Below are 25,764 nucleotides of genomic sequence, written 5' to 3' on the forward strand. Positions count from 1 at the left end.
AGTCTGCTAGTGAGAACAGGAGACATCAAATTATTCTGAGTGGCGAGTATCATTTAAAAACAGGAGCATTAGTGCACACCCTGTGCCGGAGGGTGAAGGTCGGACTGTGATACCATCGTCAGGACCTGGTGAGCTGAGCTCAAGGGAGAACGAGAGCAGGAGGGCAGCAGTGGAAAAGCCACTAACTGGACTCTGGGCAAGTCAGAGCACAGTGAACAGGACCTTTGGCAAGTGATAAGGGAGGGTAGGCCAACAGATCTCAACTCAGACGGCTCTTCAGAGCAAAGGGCAAGTGCACTGGATTCTGGAGGAGCAGCCATTGCTGGAAGGAGCGACAACAGAGGCCAGCCTCCTTAAAGTCTGCAGAGAACGTGCACTTTAAACTTCAACGTTTACGCATTTTGAAGTGCATAGCTCAGTACTATTAAAAACATTCAGATTGGCACATGATTGTCAGAACACACCTTCAGAACTCTTTCCATCTGTGACACAGAAACACTAAACACATTAAACACCAACTCCTGGGCCAGGGAGATGGCCAAGGGCTAACCTGAGCCTGACAACACACGGGGAGGAAAGAGGGAAAGGGCTCTCAGGGTTATGCTCTGATCTGCACACATGCGCTGTGAAATGTGTGCTAGCACACATCCATACACATAAATGTAATGTGGAAGGGATCCAACTTTTTAGCTACCATGATAATTAAACTACAGATTCATATATTTGAGACTCTTCATTCAAATCTTTGGAACATATACCCACAAATGGAATGGCTGGATCATATTATAATTCTATAATTTATACTTAAATTATAATTTAAATTTTGGGGTTCACTGCACACTTTGTCCATGGCAACTCTGTGAATTTATATTCTCTAAAATGTTCTTCAAGTCACAAATAAACAAACAAACAAACAGACAGACAGACAGATAGACAGTCTTACTATTTTTAAAGGTGGCATTGGCTACACAGGACAGAAATTCATGTAACTGGAAGATAGACTACTTCCAACTTTAAGTAGTTTTATTTTCAAAACAGGCTATGTGTTTCTATACTCTAGTCTAAACTTTGATCTAAGCAAGCTACATGAGGAAATGTACTTATCAGTGACTCTAATGAGGAGGCCTGAGATCAGCACTCCACCCCTGAGGAAGGACAGACAAATTATCCGAAGAAATTTCTTTCAAACTATACAGGAAAGTGCTAATGAGGCAATTTTTACAAAGCTTTTAATCTTGAAAAATAATGAGTAACAATACAGGATTTTATGTTCATTTTATTTAAGCAATCTGTTACCATAACACATGTTGGCACATGTATAATTCACAACTGCTTAAGATTATATGAAATCATAAATTTTACATTATGATAAATTCTACTTTAAGATTAGATAAAATTCGCTTAACAGCAAGTCTCTTATACTATTACTTTGATTGGGTGTTTACATGCACCAGTATGGTACCTCAGATCTGTCTGTACGGTTCACCAAAGAGGAGTGTCTGTAGGTAAGGTTGAATATGTGCTCCTGGAGAGGTTTTAGTGAGGAGCCCTAATTCTGCTTAAGAATCTCAGTGCAGACTCCTCACTAAAAACAAGTTAGGCCTGTTTCACATTCATGCCTTCCAAACTTCTTGTGCAATGCCTTGAACCTGTACACCACTTGAGGTTTCACGTTTCCCTAGACTTTTATCACGACTTCCACGACGTAGGATGACTAAGTTTAAAAGTTTAGACCCTTGCATTTTAGAAATACAGTGTAGACATGTATCCAACGACACAACACATGAAGTTAGCTTCCTAAAGCATGGGAGGTGAGCAGGTGCTGTGTCACACACAGAGGAGCTAGCAGAAATGAGAAACAAGCCCCGCTGCTTACACCGTTGGGACTGCCCTTGGAAACATATCCTAAGGGAGACCTGAGGGCAGCCGCAGAGCGGCAGGTGGGAAGCAGCACCCGACACTGAATCACCTGCAGGAAAGAGATGAGGATCTTTCACCAGGCAGGCTCAAATGCTCAGTGTCTGAAGCAGAAAGAGAATGTTTGGGGCCTTGTACAGCTTCTTAGAGACACCAGGTGACCTTCCCCAAGCTCTTATATGGGGGTACTATATTCTGGGAAATAGCTATTTTCTGCTGAGAAAACAGAGATCAAGAAAAAAAAAAGATAAAAATGTAGCTGAAGGTGTCTTGGATAAATGAAACCTGGACCTAATGATGGCCAACATTTTATGCAGTTGGGATGTCAGGGTTTCCCTTGGATCATGTTAAAAAGGGGAGCTGAAGCTTGGAAAGATTAGAATCTGTAATGAATTTACCATACATGTGAATTATACACTAACCCTACATCTGGAACCAATTCTTTTAAGATTTAGTCAGAAGGCAGAACCCATATTAGCAATCTGAATGAGAAAAGGTAGCAAAGAATTACCAAGTAGCTAGGGGTACTACTGATACACACCAGCAACCTCAACACGAAGGCAGTGAGGCAGGAGGAGCTTAGGTTCCAGGCCAGCCTAGCCTACAAAGTAAGACCTTGTCTCAAAACAAAACAAAAACATGCCCTGAGAACTATTAGTTAATAAAAGGAGATGCCTGATAAAAACAGTGAACAGCCCCTCTCTAAATAATAAGGAAATCACAGATAGAGTCATTTTTCTGTAGGATTAAGGAAGACGGTTTCTTTCCCATGAACCCATTCACCTGAGGCTAAGCTTTTGATTTTGTTGAAAAGAAGTGGCTCTTCTGATATGTAAAATTAAATTAAATTATAAAATAAAATAAGAAGTGGCTCTTGCCCACCGTATAGCAGGACTGTTGAAGGAGGTATCATCCAGCAAGGCCCTAGCACACACATAGGTAATACAGACAGCTAGGGTAGGTACCAGGAAAATTACCTAGAAAGGCATCCATTCGTTTTTCAGCAAAACTTGCTTATAAACTGTGTTGCGGGGTATATGATAACACTGTGAACTCCCAGTTTGCATTTGTATTAATTAAATAAAATCAACCTTGGGTCAGGAGGCAGAGTCAGCAACTAGTTGACAGAAAGTAATCATAGAGAGTCAGAGGGAATCTGGAAGATGGATAGAAAGAACCACAGAGAGTAGGAGGGCGGGACTTTGAATGTGGCGGTCCTTTTTGGTTTGGAACAACTGAAGAGACACTCTGAGAAACTGGCAAAGGGGAAAGCCATATAGATGCTCTTCAAACTCTCTGAGCTAACAGGTTTTCATCCAAGCTTTATGTCACACGAGTCTTTATTGGTAAATAGAATGATAGAGATTTAGTTAAAAACTACATCTGATGGCAGGAGGTAGATCTGGAGAGATGTAAAGGTCCTGCCAGGCCACTGCCTGAGAAGTGGGCCGTTCCTGGCTGAAAGAGCAGTAGATTCATGTGCAGCCACTGTGATGGCTGAAACAACAGAACTGCTCTGGTGCCAATGAGATCACTAGCCGGTGTGCAGCATTTGAGTTCTCTGTGTACCAGTGCCTATATTTGGACACTAGCAGCCTAGAGGCCATCAGTTGGCAACAAAGTAATCCACTGACAGCATAGCCTAAAAGAAACATTAAATTTGGGGCTGGAGAGATGGCTCAGAAGCTAAGGGCAAAGGGTGCTCTTCCAGAGGACTCAGGTTCATTTCCCACACCCACAAGACAGGTCATAATTGACTATAACTCCAGTCCCGAGGGATCTGACTCCCTCTTCTGGCATCCCTGGAGATGGCACACATGTGCATAGACAAATGGAGGCAAAAACATCTACATACATATAGAATTTAAAGAGAGACAGACACAGAAATAAAGAGAAAGAAATACTAAATCAGCAGCAAAAATCCCTCCTCTAAAAGGACACTGCCCCCAGTCTTTCGTGTTTGTGTATCTCTATTTTTGACAAGGTCTCTCTAACAGCTTAAAATTTGCTATGTAGCTCAGGCTGGCCTGGAGCTCAGCCGGCCTTGGCTGGGAGTAAAGGTATGGGCCATCATGCCCAGCCTAGGACACTCCCTTAAGAATGCCTAATCTGGCTTTCGCTGCCTGACGCCGCCGAGGTCGCACGCGCGAGGCCTGTCCGCAGCAGCCGACATGCGCTACGTCGCCTCTTACTTGCTTGCCGCCCTTGGGGGCAACTCCTCTCCCAGCGCCAAAGACATTAAGAAGATACTAGACAGCGTGGGCATTGAGGCGGACGATGATCGGCTCAACAAGGTCATCAGTGAGCTGAATGGAAAAAACATTGAGGATGTCATCGCCCAGGGTGTTGGCAAACTTGCCAGTGTGCCTGCTGGTGGGGCTGTGGCTGTTTCTGCTGCCCCCGGCTCTGCAGCTCCTGCTGCTGGTTCTGCCCCTGCTGCAGCAGAGGAGAAGAGGAGTCAGATGATGACATGGGATTTGGCTTGTTTGATTAAATTCCTGCTCCCCTGCAAATAAAGCCTTTTTATGTAAAAAAAAAAAAAAAAAAAAAAAAAGAATGCCTAATCTGCCGGGCGGTGGTGGCGCACGCCTTTAATCCCAGCACTCGGGAGGCAGAGCCAGGCGGATCTCTGTGAGTTTGAGGCCAGCCTGGGCTACAAAGTGAGTTCCAGGAAAGGCGCAAAGCTACACAGAGAAACCCTGTCTCAAAAATACAAACAAATAAACAAAAAAACAAAAAAACAAGAATGCCTAATCTTATGCCAAAAGGCAAAGGAAAAGGAGAATGTATTCAGTGCAGAGACAATCAATTGACAAGCTGCATACAGAGACAGAACTGGCCCAACATGGTTAACTCTTCCATAAGCATAATGGGATCATCTCAATAGGATCTATTGAGATGATCTAAAACTTCCCCATAATAAAAGATTGTTTAGTTTTGCTACCCTAAACTATAGACTCTGAAGTTAACACTTTTGGCTTCAAAATCTGACTCTGCCACTTACTGGATAATTATTTTATCCAATTTGTACTAACAACCACCAAATGTAGGGTAGAGGGAAAATTGAAATTGATATGGAAAGCAATTAGACTAGAGTGTGTCTCCTTCAAGTTGTCTTGGAGCTGGGAGCCCAACTCAGTGGTACAGTGTGAGCTTAGTTTGCATAATTCCTTAGGTTCAACTCCTAACTATTACTACCAATTATATTGTTTGTTCAGGTACTGTGAGTTTTAATATTCCAAGATATCTATTCTAATATCAACATTATGCTATAAAAATATACATCTGCAAAAATAAGAGTTGGTAACAAGAAATTAATCCACACATTCTGGTGGCTTGACTTTTAAATATTTACCTTATCTATTGATCCATTATGTACTTGTTCTTCAAGAAACAGCTTACCTTATCTTTGATTTTGTCGGCTCTGGCATCCAAAGGCTGACTTTTGCTTTGTTCCTGATGACATTTTAGGTTTCCTCCACCTGAGCTTGTGCTTTGATTCTGCCCCATGGAACTTGAAGCAGGAGTGGATAGTACAGATGTACTGACACCAAGTACAGATGATGCACTGTTTCCATTAACTGACCCATTTATACCTTGAAAATAAACATGTTTCTATGATGGGACATTATTTGGCCAAAACAAGGAATAGAGTACTTGTGCATGTGTAAAGTAGATCAGGCTCATAAACACTGTATGTTAAAAAAGACACTAAAAGTCACATATGATTCCTCTAAATGAAAGATTCATAATGAATACTGTAGAGACAAGGTACACACAACAGTGTGACAGGCAGGGAGGCGTGATTACATACAGGGTATAGAATTCTTAGAGATAATATTTTAGAGTATGATACAGGGTGGCCATCATGCAATATTATGAACACATTAAATTCAACAGAATTATTCCTAGCATTAAACTGTGTGAATATCATTTAAATTAAACAAACATTTTTTTTTTTTTTTTTAAAGATTTATTTATTATGTATACAGTGTTCTGCTTGCATGTGTCCCTGCAGGCCAGAAGAGGACACTAGATCTCATTACAGGTGGTTGTGAGCCACCATGTGGGTGCGGGAATTGAACTCAGGACCTCTGGAAGAGCAGCCAGTGCTCTTAACCTCTGAGCCATCTCTCCAGCCCTAAACAAACATATTTAGAAAATAAATTATATGTAAGTATTGTCTGCTTAGAAATACTCAATTTAAAAGAGCAATGGGCAGGGCTGGAGAGATGGCTCAGCAGTTAAGAGTACTGGCTGCTCTTCCAGAGGACCCGGGTTCAATTCCCAGCACCCACATGGTGGCTCACAACTGTCTGTAACTACAGTTCCAGGGGATCTGATGTACATGAAAGGAAGGAAGGAAGGAAGGAAGGAAGGAAGGAAGGAAGGAAGGAAGGAAGGAAGGAAGCAAACAAAACCAATGGGCTATCTACAACACTGTAATTTCTAAATACTATCGTAACAATACTTAGAAACTGTAGAAATGCTGATCATTTCAAAGAAGAACACAGTAGTGGGGTGCTGGCTTGGACAACACTAATACTTAAGTTGAGAAGCAGCAGCATTCCACTGAGTTAGGTGTAAGGAGATAATGACAGGCAGAGGGAAGAGGAGTAGAACTGGGTTCAGATCCCGCTAAACCACGTCAGTGTCTGAGCATACTTCCTAGCACAAGTATTTAACCTTGGCTGCAAACTCAGGAGATGTGTAATCTGATTACTACAAGGATCAAGCAAGATGACGAGGAAGCATCCAGCACAAGGCTGCAAAAGGGTCCTGGAAGCAAACTCTGTTGCAAAGAGGCATGGGACAGAGGTTCCGGCTCGTCCCTCATGCTCATGTGAGTACCTTTCTCAGGACCGTTCCGATTACTCTTTCCAGAAGTCCTTGAATGGAATGAAGAATCGTGATTCTGGGCTGGAGGAGCAAACATTGGTGGAATTCCCAGTAAGGGTGGAAAGAAGGGCGCTCCTGCACGAGTGTGAACGTCTGTGGTTCGCCACCATTCTGCACCTCAAAACCAAAGGAAAAAAAAACTGAATTAACTGTCAAATTCATCTAGTGACCATTTTCTACTATTGCAGAAACAATGTTTCAAGTTTCTCCTGGGACAGAACTGCTCAAGTCACATAGTTCTGATCATTTTTTTCCCCACTGTAAACAGGTAATTCAAACTTGTATAATCCCCTCTTATTACATTATTCAAGATTCTTCCCTTTACAGTTTTTTAGATTCAAGCTAAAAATGAACACATTTTCATAATTTAAAAACTGCCAAAAACTCAGAATATAAAACAAACCATTTGATTTGATAACCTACACCATCTATTTACTAAGCCAAGAAGGAAAATAATTAAATCCATATTAATCTATTTCAAGACTTTAGATTTGAAGCTGACATCTGCAACCTCTTAAGATTTTCCTCCAATTATATACAATATAAATTTGGCTTTGACAATTCTGGCGGGTAGGTAATTAATATTATCAGATGAGTATCTCAAATGCATTTATGGATTAAATAATTCTGTAGCCAAATAAAAAACAAAAATATAGAAAACTTAGTAATAAGCCTTTTTTGTTTAGACTAAGAAATAAGTTCTTAAAGAATATTTTCAAAACAAATAATTTTTCATTAAAATGTTAGGCATAAGCCCGGTAGTGGTGGTGCATGTCTTTAATGCCAGCACTCAGGAGGCAGAAGCAGGTGGATCTCTGAGTTCGAGGCCAGCTTGGTCTACAGAGTAAGTTCCAGGACAGCCAGGGCTACACAGAGAAACCTTGTCTCAAAGAACCAAAAACCAAAAACAAACAAACAAACAAACAAACAAGGCTTATAAAGCTTCTAGCTTTAAAATTGATAAGGAAAGCTTGAGTTCTCCTTTACACTTCTCATTTAATTATAGATGACTGATTTTTTAAAATAAATATCAAACAACTAAATTGGAGAATCATGGAATGCAATTCAGATATTCAAATAGCAGTTCTTCATTAAAACTCTTAGGGGGAAAAGCCAATTGTATAAAATGTTGTTGTTGTTTTGTTGTTTTTTTTTTTTTTTTCAAGAAGAGTGAAGATTAAAAAGAGCTTTGGAAATTATCCAAAGAACAGTCTTGGGTTGCCTCCTATCACATCCTGGACACAATCACCAACTGAATAATCCACCAAACTTCCAAGTAATTTCTGTTCATACCAGACTCCTAAACAATATGCCATTCATTTTTTGATTGGAATAAACACAGAAAATGAGAAGAAAACACCACAATACTATCAGGAGATTTTACTACAAGATCTTTAGAAAGTCCCAGGAATATTCCTTCATTATGGAAAGGTAACACTTGTCCAGCCAGGTGATGGTGGCGCACGCCTTTAATCCCAGCACTCAGGAGTCAGAGGCAGACAGATCTCTGTGAGTTTGAGGTCAGTCTGGTCTACAGAGCGAGATCCAAGACAGCCAGGGCGATTACACAGAGAAATCCAGGTGTGTGTGTGTGTGTGTGTGTGTGTGTGTGTGTGTAATATCCAAGGTCACTGATAGTCCCAAGGGGTATCATGAACAGCATAGGCAAAACACTGCAAAGGCCACTGTTGAAACTGCACATGGAGTAGCTAGTGAATGCTACCCTGAATGCTAGGACTTCAGAAAAACTGAACATTCCAGTTACTCAATTAGTCACTCAACCACTGTCTGGATTGCACTTAGATGGATAAAAGGAGGAAGCATTTTGGGGAGAGGCTATCTGCACAGACCATCCCTACAAACAGGTTTGCAACTTCGTTTTCACTTAGGTGACAAAAACAGACTGCAGTTTCCCAGCAAGAATCGTTTCACTTACATTTCTGACAGATGTCTTAAGGTTGGATATAAAGATTTGGTAAACAACTAAGAAGTCAAAGCATAAGATTTTAAATGTGACAGATATACAGTAGGCATTAGAAAAAAATAATAGGTACAATGTATGCTCACAGTGACAGGGCATCCCAGAGACAAACATACAAGATCAATTAGATAAACTAAGAAACTGGCCTTCTCTGAAGATAAATCTCTGACATTATTTCACAGGAAATTACAACTTTTCAGTGAAAAGTTTACGTAGCTTTCAAATTGAGGAAAATAAACAAATTTAGTCATAAGCTAACTTAATTATCAAATGGAAGATATAAAATAAAGGTAACCTAAGTAGGTACAGGATGAAAGTCTAAGCAAATTCAAAATCCTAAGAAACACTACAGCAGCCACAACAATCTTTTCCAGGTGTGATGCTAATATATTAGAGCATACAGGGAATCGCAGTTTGATCATGCAGCACATTTCTTTGTAGGTTTCTTGGCACCAGGGTTTCACTGTTTAGCCCAGGTTGGCATCAAACTTGTGATCTTCTGCCTTCCAAGATCTGGAATTACAGTCATGTGCCTGCATGCCTGGCTCTGATATGGTAGAATTTAAAAACGACTCATATATGGAAAACAACCCAAAACTTCATAGAATTATAGCATTAAAATGTGAACACCAAGAATTTTAAATATTTTAAGATAAATTTCATAAAATACTATTTTAATATAAAAATATACATTTTATTATATTAATATCAATTAAACAATTTTATATTTTCTGTTTGAAATGAGAAATAGTTTAGATGTAAATAAACTTTATAAAAAATTATACCTTACTTAAAATTGCTAATATCCTCTTGTGACTTCCTTGTGTTTTTCCTAAAGTGGCCATTTGGTTACCCTTCTGAATGATAGACAATTTAAATATATAAATTATTACACCAAGGTGTCATTTAAAGAAAGTGGTTTCTCTAAAATTAGTCATAATCTCTACCCATTTGGTAAAGAAGTATACACACATATGCGTGTTTTTATTACTAATGCTTCTGTTTATAACTCCCTGTCTCTAGTAAGCCATAAAATACATTGCACTGGTGTGTGACTGCATAACCAGGCTCCTGCACAGATCGTAACTGGTGAAATGCATGAGCACCTTATCTAGGTTCAAGAATTATGTGGCTTGTTTAAGCAGGATGTTCTTAAATATTTTTTATTTATTTGTTGTGTGTGTGTGTTCATGTTCATTCACATGTATGTGCATGAATGTCACAGTGCATATAGAGGTCGGAGGGAACTAGAGGGAACAGGTTCTCTTCTTGCATCATGTGGGTCCCATGAATTGAACTCAGGTCCTAAGGTTTGGCAATAAGAGCCTTTTCACACTAAGCTGTCTCACTGGTCTTAGACTGGTTTTTACATATTGGAGATACCATCATTATTAAAGCCCATACAAGTTATTTTTTAATATTCATTGACCATCTTATCAGTATTTGATTTTAATACAACACACTATAGTTTAGAAATGTTCAAAAGTAGTACTATAATAAATTAACACAAAACAATAAAAGTACTGAAGATATTAGTAATTACTTATGTTACTGTTGACTATTTATTTAGATTTTGATTTAGAAATCTATTTCTGGAGATAGCTGATGATATCTGATACTAAATAACCATGTTAAAAACAGAATGAAGCAGGCACGGTGCTGAGGCAGAGGAGGTACATCTCTACAAGTTTGAGGCCAGCCTGATCTACACAGCAGTTTCAGGCGAGCCAGGGCTACACAGTGAGACTGTCTAGAATAGTGTTTTTAAAGTCCCTGTTAACATATTAAAGGAAATACTCGGACTTGGTCAACACTGTCTAGCCACAAACTTTTCCGATCGTGCCCCTCTCCAAGACAATGAAATTAAAGAAATAATGTGACTCAAGAAATAGTACTTGAATACAATGTAACCATTTCTGTTTTCTGTGTTTCAGAAGATATTTGATTCTTTTTAAAGACTTAGTAGATACTTTGTCTGCCATTAAGGTGGGCAGGAAAAAATAGCAATATTTGCAGACAGCACAAGACATGCTTGTCTACTAGAATCTTCACACAGCCCCAGAGAGCCAGGAATTTTATGGTTTTCAGTTTACAAGGATGAAAGGTCAGAGATTTGTCCAAGGCCAGATTTAAATTCAGGTCAATTTCTACCTAGAACTAAGCTCTGCTGTTTTAAACACTGTTCCAGTAAACCAAGCTTCTTTAATAAAACTGAACTATAATGTGCAGTGATTAATGTTAAGCTTGGATTTTCAAGAAAATTTGTGTGAATTCAGCTACTGTGTGACCACAGTCTACAGAATTCCAAGTCACACTGGCCCTGACCAGGTATATGCACCAACTGCATAACTGCTGTGGAAACATGTATTCAAAACATGCTCTGGAAACAGTTTTTAAATAGGAAAAAGCATAGAAATTTAAGATTCCACCTCAACCTCCCAACATGGGAGAGAAAAATAAAAACCTAAAATAGTTGTTAGAAAAGTTAGACTCCAGGTTCAGTAAATTTTTCCTAGTGCTGAGTGTCTAACCCAAGGCCTCATATATGCTAGGCAAGTAAGTGATCTACCACAGAGCACATTTCAAGCCAAGTTAAATGCTTGATTTAAATATCAGATAAAGGGACTAGGGAGATAGTTTAGTCGGTAAAGTACTTGCCCCAAGAGCACGAGGACCAGAGAGCAATCCCCATGTAGCAAGGGTAAAAAGCCAAGCACACATCTGGGAACAGAAACAGAGACCCGGAGCTAGCTGGCCTGCCAGACTAGCAAACCAGTGAGCTCCAAGTTCAATGGAAAGACCCCATCTCAAAAATTAAGGACTAGAGTGACTGAGGAGGACACATGACTTCAACATCTGGCCTTCCACAAAGACGTTCCCACATGTATATCCAGCATATAGCACATACATACACACAGAGAGACACATTAACATGTACACATATACATACACCCCCCCACACACACACAGCCCCCCAAAGAAAACCAAAGCTGAGAAAAATTAAAACTGTACACTCACATTTTTATACATACAATACTTTGGTAAAAAGCACCATAAACACTTGCCTTAAATATTCTGTTCTATTGCAGGTATTTATTATGTAGGTAAACACCTGATAAATACCTAATTAACTGCTATATCCCCTGACACACAGTGAGATTTATTTCACTGTATGTGTAAAACTGAGCCAATTCGTGCCCATGAATCTAATACACTATGCTTTGCTGTTCAACTTAATAAACACATTACGGTTTGAGCATTTGCAGGCTTTTCTCCTTTCCTTGAACACCACAGGAGATGTTTACCTGGAAAAGATGTTAGTTGGGGATGTGCGGCTAAGGCTGTGGGTGTACCAAGTGTCCCCAAACCACCAAATTCTGAATGCCCTGAGCTGGCTGAATGTAGACCAAAGACTGGGTGGCTGACCATTGGGAAGGCACTCGACACTGTGGACAGGTTAAACGGTTGATCCCCAGCTGGTCTGAATAAATGTCCTGGGAGGGGAAAAAAACATACTTAAAGTTGTTTAGATAAAACAGATGAGATTTACCTGACTTCATTCAGCATTCATGAAGTTTACAACAATATATTATGTATTAAATTTTTATTTTATATTTTTGTCTGTAATTTCTTCTCTTAAAGCCCTACAAAATGTTTCTAGAAACACAAAAGCATTGTAAGATTAATCAAAATGACTAGAAGACCCTTCTTATTTCGAATTTCCGATTTTAGAACAGATGCCAAGTCTGACCTGAGGAAATGAAGTTGGCTTTTTGCCAATACATGTGCCCTGATGTGACATCACATTCTTTAGTTCTTGAGAAAAATAAGAACATCCTCTGACTCTAACCCTGAAAACCAATGAAACAGATCCCAACTCCATTACCACTCATCATTCAAATGTGAGCCTTGATGCAAAGAGATGCGGTTGTCATGTGCACAACCTGTTTAACGTTTTGTGGGGAGAGCATCCTGATTCCCCCAAGGCAGCTTAGGCCACTGTAGTCACATAGTGCCAAGGACAGCACAGTTAATACACTTCCTATGGCATTTCTAAATGAATTCACAAATACATTGGTAGTCAGCTGCAGGACACGAAGAAAAATCTTCCTTTACTTACAGGAAATAATTAGGACACTTTGGCTTCCTACTATGAAAACAGAATATTATTCTATTCTTAAGTACTATGAAAACAGCTCAATATTCTAGGCTTTTTAAAGAATTTACTTTGAATGGTAGGGCATGCCTTTAATCCCAGTACTCAGGAGGCAGAGGTAGAAGATCTCTGTGAGTGGAGGACAGCATGGTCTGTAGGGCGAGTTCCAGGCCAGCCAAGACTTACATAATGAGACCTGGCCTCAAAATAAATATATATACTTGGAATATGAAGACAGTGATACACACCTGTAACCCAGCACTCAGAAGGTTAAGGTGGGAGGATTCAAAGTTCTAGGCCAGCCTGGGCTACATAAAGAGGTCAAGTCTAGCCTTTGCTAATTAGTGAGACTGACTTAAAAACAAAGAGGAAACAACCAAGAACTGGAGATGCAGACACAGTCTAATGGTTGCCAAGGGCTTGCTCTAGAGTAGAGTACTGGTACTGCAGAGGAAAAGGCCATCTCCTTTGTGAATAAAACTGTAGCCAGTGTTTAAACAGAGGAAGGTCCACATATCATCTATCTCTGCTATTTTTACATAGTATGTCTGAAGTAAATGAAAAAGTAAGTTATAAATGAGAATACCTTTGCTCATCAATTAGCTGTCTATCAAATGTTAACTCTGTTTTTCTGGTCCTTAAGAAAACAAGACCCAAAGACCCCATAGACTGATTAAAAACCTTATGTTTTTAAATGATATAATGCTAATATCTTTACTAAAATAAGACTATTCAAAGGGGTTGCATCAAGTATGTCTTCGATAGGAAGATGTTTGAATTCAGGGGGTGCTCCATCCAGTGACAGGAACTCCTCTCATAGGGAAAGTCTTCAGAGGGCCTTACAGGGACAGTGCACAAGAATCTCTGAGATGAGAGAACAAGGAAAGGACACACAGTGTTTTGGTTTTGTTGTTGGCTTATTTGTGGTTGTTGTTTTAAGATAGGGTTTCCCTATGTAGCCCTGTCTAGCTTGGAACTTGATACGTGGACCAGGCTGGCCTCCAAAGTGCAGAGATCTGCCTGCCTCTAGCTCCTGAGTGCTGAGATTAAAGGCATGGGCTCCATGCCTGGCAAAGGATACAATATTGTGTGTCCATTCTAATCAGTCAATCTGGTTTTGTTCTTTAAAGCCAGAATAGAAAATTAGTGAATTTTTAAAAATCTGAATGTACTTTTCAATTATTCTTGATTCGTGATATTACCTTTGAAGTCAAGATCAGATAAAACTGGGACAAATACAGTTATCTAAACCATCACCATCCTGGGTCTCATCAATTAAATGAACTTTTTGATTTAGTTGTACTAATCAAACACTTTGTTTAACAACATACAATATATGTACTTCCTTCTCTGCCTGTGTTTCTAACAAATGAGGTAAGCTAATCGTCATTTATTACTTACATAGAAGTAAATACATGATATGTATATTTGAGTGTGTGCGAGAGCATGTGGATGCTAGAGGACAACCTTAGTGTCATTATTCTCAGATTCCTAAGTATAAAACAAGATGACTTGAATATTAGAAGGTTCTACTTTTGGAACAGTAAATTTTTCCTACATTAATATACCTAATGTCAACCTATGCTCCCAAATAAAACTATCTTGATTAAAAATAAGTTTTCTCAAAGAAAATATCTGCAAACTTATGACTAAGGCAATAATGCTTCCTTTAACTGGAAGGCGTTCAGTTTCCACACTATGAATGTAAATTTTATTTTACTTTAGTTTTTGCTTTAACTATGATGGATTACCATGGATAACTTAGATAATGACAATTTATCTACAATGGCAATGTTAAGATTTTCAAATGATACGCTAGAAACTTCAGCACAACTTTTCCAAGTCTACCAGTTGACACACAAAAATTCCTTAAAAGCAGGAGGCAAATGCCAATGTGTCAGTCATGAGGAACGGTAATTATAAGCCCTGTTGTCAATCTGAGTGAACAATAACAAGTTCCACCTCACATAAAGCAAATAACAATGAACGCACAGAACTACTGCCATGAAACTAAAGTGCCAATGACCAAAGTCTCCTATGACTATAGCAAAGTCCAGAAGTCACTATGAACAGCATCAATGTAAGGAACAAGTACGCAAAACATCTAATCCTCAAATCAGAAACAAAATCAAAGCAAAGATACTATAGAGGCTGCTTTTCTGTTTGCCAAACGTGTTCTTCATCTTTCAATGCTATACAAATTTGCTGCACCATATCTTCAGTTCTTTAAAACTGCCAACATGATTTTACACCATTGCAAAATTAGTCTCTGGTTTGTAATCTGTAAAGCATGGCTAATCATAAAAAATGGTAGTTCATTCAAATACAGGTCTCATGTAACAATGGAGTGCATCGATCCAAACAAACATAACTGAAATTGCTATAAACTGAATAACTATCAGTTAACATGTGAAATTCTAAGTATTTTGAAACTTAAAATGAGAAATGTATAAATTTGAATTTTAATTAACAAAAAGAATTCTATAGTTAATGTAGCTAGAACATTTTTTCCTCAAATAATCTTCATTTCATTCCTATATTCTCTTATTTGGAGTCATTTAAGCTTTATGTTTTAATACCTAGCTTTATGTTTTAATGCTTAGATGTATGGAATGCAAACAAACTTAGTCATTGATTTGTTTGTTTGTTTTTCAGGGTTTACAGGGTTTTCAGGGTTTCTCTGTGCAGCCCTGGCTGTCCTGGAACTCACTCTAAAGACTAGGCTGGCCTCCAACTGAGAGGTCTACCCGCCTCTGCCTCTATGGTGCTGGAAGTAAAGGTGTGAGCGACCACCACCAGTCCTTTGTTTTTCTTGAGACAGGGATTCATAATGTAGCACAGGCTAGCTTCAGAATCACTATGTGGCTTAGATTGGCATTGGACTTGAGTTCTTTCTGCTTCTGTGTCTCAATGCTGGAATCACAGGCATGCACAACTAACCTAGCTTACTGTTATTTTCAAGTATTTACTTTGAGATTATTTTCTATTCACAAACACTGCAAAAGTACCAGCAAGTTCCTACAGATACTTCTCTAGCCCCTCCTATGCTAACATCTTACATGATCATAGTTCAATCTTTGAAGCAAAGAAATTACCCTTAATTAGGCAAAAGATTTATTAGCTTTAATCAGATTTCTCACTAACACCATTCTTTATCCCAAGATTCCAGAATCCCATGTTACATTGAATTCTGTACTTTTAACTTTCTTTAGTCTGCTACAATTTCTGTCTTTTGTTTCATGATGAATAAACCAAAGAGATCAGAGTGTGTCTAATGCTTTGTAATGATCAGAAGAAATTGTACATCACTGAGAATGATACGAATGGACCCTTCTCAGAACAAGACGCTCAAGGCCCAGGATGTTTCTATGTGGCTCTGGTGATGTTCATTTGGATCACATGATTGAACTGGTGCCAGCCAGTTTAACCTCTCCACTGTGACGTTGACTATTTCTCTTCAAGCAGTGTTTTTATGAGAAAACAAGTCATTAAAAGCATGGGTGGCTTTGGGAACAAAAGCTACTAATTAGTACCCCTCCTATCTTAAATAGTTAATTCCTTCTTTGTAATAAACATTTTTGTTAAATCTACTGAAAAAACTTAATACTACTGTATGGTATTATAAAAAAGAAAAAATAATTAGGAATAATTTTAAAGTACTGTTTTTTCAATAAACAAGAAAATCTGTTTTCCCACAATGAACAGAAACTACTAAAATGAGTTTTGAAGAATACAGAGTGCATTACTTTGCTAGGGCTGTCATAACAGCTTAGAACAGAAACTACTGCTGGAGGTCCAAGGTCAAGATGATGGCACGACCATGTACCCTGGCTGGCTTTGGTGTGCTAGGAAAGGATATGTTCCAAGCTTCTCTCCTAGGCTCTGGTCTTCTCTTTTGTCTCCACTGTGGACATGTCTTACGTAAGGACACAGTCACAGTAGAACTGGGCCTGGGCATACTCACTGACTTCACTTTAACTGGAAGACCTCTCTAAGAGCCCATCTCCAAATAAGCTCACCTTCTGAAGCACCGTGATTTGGCTCCAACATATCTTTGCTTCTTTATAATAGGAAGATACAATCTAACCTATAATACTTGGTTAGTTACCAAAATTACTTAATTGATTTGGACATACTATTTTTCTTCAGTAACTCACTACTAAGTCTCAAACTAGACTACAAAGTTATACTAGTAAAAGTTAAAATAATATTTCAATCTCCTATTAAATATACCTCAGTTAAGAAGAGCTGGACAGAGGCCGAGAAGACAGTTCAGCGAGTGAACAGGCTTGCTAGGCAAGCCTGATGAGCTGAGTTGAATACTAGAACCCATGAGGAAGACAGACGTGAGAGGCACATCTGCAAGTCCGGAGCCTGGAGTGCCCTATGCTGCAGCAGAAACAAGGGTGGAAGGCGAGAACGGACTCCCAACGCTTGTCCTCTGACTTCCACAAGGATGTGCGTGTGCACACACACAATAAAGAAGTGAACAAAGTTTGAAAAGAAAGAGAGAAAAGATAGTCGGGAAATGGAAAGCCTGCATTGGAGATCTACAGAAACCTATAAAATTAGCAAAGCAGCTGCAGTGAAAAATGGTACTAAAAACTTTTCAGTGTGATGTAAATCGTGAAATTGGCTTTATCTACTAAACACCTAGAGAAGACCTCTCACATCCCTGATGGTGTCATTTCAGTTATGTGTTCCTTGTACTGTCAAGTGAAATATATGCATAATCAATATGATATGACTTACGTCAGCTGCTTAACTGGCCCCTGAGATTAAGCCTTGCACACACACACAGTCTTGCCTAATTGACTAAGGGTCAAGTGAAATAGGACACAGGAATGCTAAATAAGAACATATTAATGGACAAATTTTCATTAACTAAAAGTTGCCATTATAAATACTTCTAATATGCCTAAATATATATTCTCCATATAAATAATGTTAAATATTAATAGATTTAGAGATTTTAAAATTCAAATAATGCTGGCAAGAAATCTTATTTTGATGTTCTTCAACCCTGAAACAGCACTGATCCCTCTCCTGCTTCCTTGGAACAGGTCTTGGTGACAGATTGCTCATTACTCTGATGAGGTCACTGATCATTTGCACCAGACCTGCAGGTTATTTACTGGACTTTGATCCAGCTTCATGAAGCCATTCAGTTTGTCAGTGCTGTTCATGAACATAACAAGCAGGACTCTCTTACGGTGTTCATACTCTTTTATATGGTCCAGTTGTGGAAGGTGTCAAAGAATTCAGATGATCTGACTCTGATATTTTTTTTTCTTTTTATCTCTTCTCCAGTTTTTCAAAATATCTCTTTCTGCTACATCTGGAATACACCATCAAGATATCCCTTTAGATTTTCAATTTATTTGAAAAACATGGCCTGGCAGAAACAGAAGAACCCAAACTGATATAGACCTGAAAAGCCAAGATGTAGCTTATAGAATTCACTGTCTAAGCTGGAGTGAAGATGCTGAAATCAGCAACAGCTCCTGCATTAACAGATAAGGCCAATGTAGCTGACCTCTCTTTGCAACAGCCCACAATGACCTGAACCTACTGTACCTCCTTGATGCTCTTCACAGTGAAGGATTTCACACGGATGTTTTAGTGAGCTGTGACAGATAGGAGGGATGATGGCAGACTTGTTATGTGGCATTCTATTGTTGCAGTCAGAGTTGTTCTTAGCCCCTTGGACCTCTGATGATGAAAGACCCACTGTCCCCACTAGTGCCACTCCTGGGGAGCCTCTGAAAGCACGTTACACCATGCAGGAAGTGGAAGTGTTTCTGAATCTCCCCTTTCACTGTGTGAACTAGCACATCCTCTTCCGCAGAGCAAGCACACTGAGCATTTGTTTCTGATTGGGAACAAATGACAAAGGAAATTCTAGAGTGCTTTGAGCCCTTATAAATAAGGGAAGCTATTTGAAAGTTTTCTTGCAAAAGACCAGAAAACTAGGAATGAAGATGGTTTTTTAAAACCTGTATGTGGTTGGTTAACTGATTTTTCCACAGTTCCTTACACTGTTGTTCTTGACGCTTAGTCTCCAATGGAAATTTGCAGAGCTGTTTGAAATTATCAAAACAGTACTTATACAACTTGCAAAATTTGTAGATTTTTTCCCCACTGAAGAATTTTATTTACATGTTTGTGTTACATTCTTAGAAAACCTGAGGGTTTTCCCGATGTCTTGCTTCTTCCTGGTCCGTAATTTTAGGAGAGATGGTCAGTACAATGAGACCAAAGTGAGAAAATACATTTTTTGTACTTCCTTAGATCTTTTGCACTGCACATGAATCTGGGTCTATCACTCCACGTTTACCCTGCCTGTGGGATTCACAACATCATCACCAGTTCTGTGATCCTTCATGATTTCATTTAGCAATGTAACAAGTTTTATATTTTTGGTTGTGAGCCTAGCCTTTAACAGCTGAGCCATATCTTCAGACTTAGCAATGTAACAAGTTTTACCCATTATCCTTTAGCCTGAGGATGAATGTGAAGCAGACCTAACAGGAACCAGGCATTTGGTGTCTTTGGGGCATTGCTGGTACTTGAGGACATCAGTCAAGGCATCCAATGCATCATTACATTAGACTGTGAAAGATGGTGGAAACAGGCAGAAAACTATTAATCATCTAATTTTTAAGTCCTAGTCCCACAAATTTCAATCCTCCTTCTCTTTCTTCCACAATGGTTTCTTATGCATTCTGTGCCAGGTACTGGACACATACTGTAGAAGAAAACAGATACATTCCTTGCCCTTTAGACATAGGGAAAGAATGAATAAAACAGCATCAAATGTATAATTACATATTGTGAAGAGTTCTATGGAGGAAATTAATAGGTACAGGGCTAGATAATAGTAGAGCAATTACCTAGACACTATGTTCAGTGGAGTCATCTATAATTAAGGTCAGTATTAGTTAAGATTCTTCAGAGACATGGAACCTGTAGGAACCAATGATTTATTATGACGAATCAGCAAATAAAATTATGGTGGCCCACAAGGAAAGCTGGTGATGCAGAGCTAGAGCTAGAGAGCTGATGGAGTTTAAGTCTGAGTGATGGGAGAAGCCTGACATCACAGATCAAGCAGTCAAGCAGAGAAAACAAATTTTCTCTTCTCTCTTTTCATTCTGTTCAGGGCTTAAGGAATTGAATGACGCTCACCAACACTAGGGAGGGCACTTTTCTCTACTCAATCCATAGATTCAAATGCTAATCTCATCGAAAAATACCTTGTAGATACATTCAGAAATAATGTTTAATTCGAGGCATCCTACATCCCCAGCCAAGTGGACACAAAATTAGCCATCACACTATCTCTGGACAATTGAGACAAAGCATGAGAAATAAACAGGCACAGAAAGATTTTTCAGACAAGATGAGGGCATACTTCAGATACTAATCTAGAAAAGAAAGCTTTATACTTGAAGAAGTAAAAGGTCAGAAGGCTGAAATATGATGGATCAGAACAAGAAGAGCACAAACGAATGTGTTGAAATAGGGGAGGTCAGGTGAAGGACAGTGTGCAACCTTATGTGTTATACAGGTTGAAATACAAAAAACATCTTATTCAGCCTGGCTATGTGAAAATGTTAATTTGATGACTCTCATACCTCAAAAGCTCTTGGGAAAGATTTGCTTCAGATGAAGAAGCTATATTTAAAGACTGACTAATATGCAGCTTCTTTCCATCCTTTGGCTCTGATCCCTCTGATGGGTCCTTCCTCCCAATACTTAGTGCCAATAAAAATCCCCATTAAAATCTCCTTAGCTTTGGATAGTCTTGTTTGTATCATGTGCCCATTGTATAAGTGACAGCATTTTCCCCTGGTAAAGATGATGCTTACATTGCCTACATCACATGAGTCTTGGGAATCTGGGACCTTAGGTTAAAAAAACAACTGGAAAAGTACTTTACCTTTGAGGTAACAACTTCTAATACTAGGAGAGGATTGAAGGAGCCACATTAAGCCTACACAAGCTGGTAACTGTTTCTAACAAGATTTTAACTGAACTTAAAAAAGAAAAGGACTGGGCAGGTCTGGTAGTGTACTCTTCTAATTCCAGCACTTGGAAGATAGAGACAGGAAGAGAGTTCAAGGTCAACCTCCACTACACAGCAGGTTTCAAGGCCAGCCTGCATCATATAAGAATCCAGTTCGCCGGCGGTGGTGGTGCACACCTTTAATCCCAGCACTCGGGAGGCAGAGGCAGGTGGATCTCTGTGAGTTCGAGGCCGGCCTGGGCTACCGAGTGAGTGCCAGGAAAGGCACAAAGCTACACAGAGAAACCCTGTCTCAAAAAACAAACAAACAAACAAAAAAGAACCCACTTCAAAATACCAACAACATAGGGACTGAGGATGTTAGCTCAGTTAGCAAAGTGCTTGCACGAAGACCTGAACTAGATTCCGTGCACCTATGTAAAAAGCTAGGTGTAGTGCTGTGTGCCTGAAAGCCCAGTGCTGGGAAGGAAGAGAAAGGAAGAGTCCAGTAGGTTTGCTGGTCAACCAGCATAGCCAAGTTAGCAAGCCCCAGATCCTAGGGAGATACCCTGCCTCAAAAGACAAAGTAGACAGTCCCTGAGGAATGCCAGGTGAAGTGACCTCCAGCTTTCACTTGTAAGCTTCACACACACACATGAACTTGCACATGTACATGCACACGGACACTCTCTCTCTCTCTCTCTCTCTCTCTCTCTCTCTCTCTCTCTCTCTCTCTCTCTAAAGATATCAGAAAGCATCCAAAGGCAGAAAAAAGCCAAAGGAGAGTCTGTAAAAACGATAACAACAAGGGCTAAGAAGTGTGCATTGGTGGTTCCCTATCCACTTCTGCGGCATCAATCTCCCAGCTGCCGCAGAAAACAGTGGAACTAAACAATGGCAAGTCTAGCTACATGAGGTATAGAGGGCAGAATTCAGAGCTAAATGAACATCTTGAAATCTCAAGGGGTGAAATCCTAGTAGTGAGTAACTACAAACAGAACAAAAACTCAACGCAATTCAGAACGTAAAGTACCCAAATGCCTAGCTGTGAGTACTCTACTGAATGGAAGACGAGATGGCAAAGGACACACAGGAATCTATTCTTGAAACGCAAAGCCATGCCCAGCAGATCTGTTGAGTTGGATATTGCTTTGTTGTACATACTTTGGAGCCTGAAGAGTCAAGTCTGACATGTCGTACTACAGAGTCCAATGAAGACAGAGCAGCTAAAGTGTGGAGGTAAACAAAGGGGCTAGAAAGCCACAAACAGGAGACTCGCTTCTGTTTAAAACAGTTTGCTGACCCAAGGATTTTCAAATGCACAGAGAAATGGGGAGCCTGTCTAAAAATGTAATCAACACACAGTGACCAGAAGAATATGAGAGCATCAATGAATTTTCTGATCACAATAAAACCAAAGTGGTAACAATTCTTAAAATGCACGTTTTAATTGCTCACTTCGATAAAACCTGTTAGTCAAAGAGGAATAATCAAAAGAAAATATATTTTTTAATGGAATAAGACAATCAATATTTTAAAATGCACAGGTTGCAGCTATGGCCATACTATAAAAAAATGCATAGCATTAAATACATATTTAAAAGGACAAAGGTCCCAAATAAATGATCAATATTTTATTTAACAAAGCAGGAAAAAGACAGTTGGTGGTGGTACATGCATTTAATCTCAGCACTTTGAGAGGCAGAAGCAGGTGCATCTTTGAGTTCTAGGACAGCCTGGTCTATAGAGTTCCAGGACAGACAGGGCTACAGAGAGAAACCCTGCTTCAGAATGAATAGATAGACAGATAGACAGACAGACAGACAGACAGATAGATAAATGGAACAACAACAACAAAAGAAACAGGAAAAAAGAAAAGGAAATCTTACTAATAAAAAAAGACAAATAATAAAAATACGGCATAAATCATTGAAACAGAAACAAAGGCTTAAGAAAATTCAATCAGACTCACACTTGATTCTTTAAAAAGATCAATGAAATCAGTAAACCTCTACAAAATGAGAAAAGGCACACATTATGAATATTAACAATGAAAGAGAAAGCTCTTTTGGGCTCACAAATTAAACACAGATAAAATCCTTTAAAGACACCAATCAAATCTCACTGAAATAAAAAGATAACCTGGGGTGTTTGCATATTTGGTAAGAGGTATCAAAACCAGGGCATCTTGAATGTAGGAAAGTGACCAACCAATGAGCTCATCCATCCCCCAGTTGTACCTGTTCTTCAAAGGTAAAGCTATGACTTAATATCGTGTAACAACCGAAGTTTGAACAAAGACACACACACACACACACACACACACACACACACACACACACACACACGCGCGCGCGCGCGCACACACACACACACACCAATCGCTAGGCTTAGATGACTTCATTGCTAAATTGTGTCAAACATTTAGAAAAGTAAAAACAATTATATACTCTTCCAAAACACAGTAGGACTGGGGACTGTCCCAAATAATTTCCAACAGAGAATGATAGGAAAAGAAAAATGGAGCAATTATCTTGTTAAGCATTCATGTAGGTTGCCTAATAGAATTTCAACAAATCACACCAATGATGGTTTAGAAGACCAATACAGCATGATTAATTGGAATGGGTCCCTGGATGCTATAATGGTTTACCATATAAAAAATTAGTCAATTACTTCACCTTATTAGCAAGTTAAAAATCAAGGCTATGTCAGCATCTCACTAGACACAATCACGTGACAAAATCAATACTAAATTAAATAAAAAATACTCAAAAGTCAATGATGTCTGTTATTATCAGTTCTATTCAATAGTTCATAAAGCAAAACAGTAAAAGTTCATAAAGCAAAGAAAGAAACAAAAATTACACAGATTGGAAAAAAGATAGCCCCCACCACAATGAGTAAAATATCTGGATAAATGTATTATGAAAGAAAGTATATGAATGACAAGTAAGTACATGCAAATTTGCTCAATACCATCAGTCTTCAGAGAAATACATATTAAAGACAACACCAAGTAGCCAGCTCTGAAATCATAACATACAAGTAACATTCTATGGACTGAGCAGTGTGTGTGTGTGTGTGTGTGTGTGTGTACATATATACATATATATGAATACATATGTATAAAAAATAGAGACCATGAATTTGAGAGCAAGCAAGGTGTAGGGTGATGCTTCGGAAGGGCTGGAGGGAAGAAAGGGAAAGGAAAACAATATGCTTACATTTAATTTCAAAAAGTAAAAAAATTAAAAACAAAAACCAAAGCTATAGAGATGCTATAATATACCAGCTGTGTTGGTTTAAAATGTTCTGTAATGACACACTCAGCATAGGAACTACTTGTTCCTATTATCTTGTACATGTTGCTTTTAGAGAATTAAAGAATAAATGTTAGACAGTTTAGAAGAACACTTGCCAAATTTCATCAAACTAAGCATATACTTAGGATATTCTCTAGCAATTCCACTTCTAGGTATTTACCCAAGAGAAATAAAGACGTGTGTAAACACAAGGGTATGTAACTTGAACCCTTATAATTGCCTCAAGTGGAAACATTGCAATGTCTATCTTCAGGTGAATGATCACACAAATTCTGGCACAGTTATAAAACAAAATAGAATTATTAGTAAGATAAAAGAATGAGCTACTATATCAACAATGATATAACTATTTAAAAAGAATTATGAAAGACAAGTCATAAAAGCACACATGGATTAATTTGCATAAAAGCCCCCAAACAGTAAAAAATGGCAGAAAGCAGGGCAGTGACTGCCAGGGTGGAGATAAAAGAGGAAACCTTGAAGGAGTGGATATAACCTGGGGCTACGTGAGGACACAGGTTTTCCTGTTATGCATATTTACACTTTCATCATGAGTTGCAAGAGATAACCTAAATTTGTCTGCTTAACATATTCCAGAGTTAATAGACTATATGGCCTCAGAATTCTGGAGTTTTTTTTACTACAGTGAGTAAACTCCAATACAGAGCAAGAGTTTACTTTCCCAAATGCCCAAATCAAATCAAAACAGTCTAAAGTCCTTGCAGGCTTTTTAAAAAGATTAATTCTTTAAAGTTTTGTGCAGTGTGTTTTGGTCATATCAACTTCCCCTCCAGCAATTCTTCCCAGAGCCACCCCAATTCCCTACCCATCACATAGTTTGGACAAACAACTGTAAGCAAATGTTGAAGTTATTACTAAGGAAAACCCAAAAGTGAGAAGTTTTGTCTATTACCTCCACGGCTTTATGAGGGGAATGAATTACAAATGACTGAGCAAGAAGTGGAGAGAGCACTCAGGATGAACCACAACGCCCCAGGAGGGAGGGTCTGGTGCCACCTATTTTAGTGACAGGAGGCCAGAAAGAAGGTACCATCAGCAGCTTTATTTTCAAAGCAGGACCATTGGGACTGATATGTGATAGTGAAAGAAAAAAAATTATGGTTGAAGTCACTGGACTTTTGAACAGTGGCTCTAATATTTAAATGAATGGGGATGAGTGTAAGTGAAACTGATTTTAGCAGAAAAGGCAAATTTTTGGTTGGGGTTTGTTATGGTAGAGATATCTATAAAACATTTATACAAAATGTGTATAATCAGGATCTGAGAAAGTTCACAGTTCTCATTCAGGTACATTTAAACAAAGAGCCAAGAGCTAAAAGACCTCAGAACCAAGACCTAGGAAAGTTCACCTTTATGAGTGAAGCAAAAAGGAAGAAACTAAACGAAAATCAAAGTCAACCAAAAAATGAATAAAAAAACTAAGAAGCAGGAGCTAGAGAAATAATAGAAAAACTGA

General features: G+C 38.8%; 1 protein-coding gene and 1 pseudogene across 11 annotated transcripts in view; one reads left to right on the forward strand and one right to left on the reverse strand.

The window, feature by feature from the left end:
* Window positions 1-25,764, reverse strand: part of Baz2b (bromodomain adjacent to zinc finger domain 2B) — a 329,610-nt gene that overhangs the window by 83,507 nt on the left and 220,339 nt on the right. For 10 of the 11 annotated variants that reach the window (XM_059260519.1, XM_059260516.1, XM_059260515.1 and 7 more), the window contains 3 exons: window positions 12,103-12,291; window positions 6,769-6,933; window positions 5,320-5,513 (listed from right to left, as the gene is read on the reverse strand). In XM_059260519.1, coding sequence (XP_059116502.1) covers window positions 5,320-5,513; window positions 6,769-6,933; window positions 12,103-12,291 — 548 coding nt within the window. The remainder of the gene's footprint in view (window positions 1-5,319; window positions 5,514-6,768; window positions 6,934-12,102; window positions 12,292-25,764) is intronic. The other variant, XM_059260517.1, reaches the window with a different exon arrangement.
* Window positions 4,032-4,411, forward strand: LOC131909167 (large ribosomal subunit protein P2-like; annotated as a pseudogene).

This window comes from Peromyscus eremicus, chromosome 4 (genome assembly GCF_949786415.1).
Source record: "Peromyscus eremicus chromosome 4, PerEre_H2_v1, whole genome shotgun sequence".
In the NCBI taxonomy this organism is placed as follows: Eukaryota; Metazoa; Chordata; class Mammalia; order Rodentia; family Cricetidae; genus Peromyscus; species Peromyscus eremicus.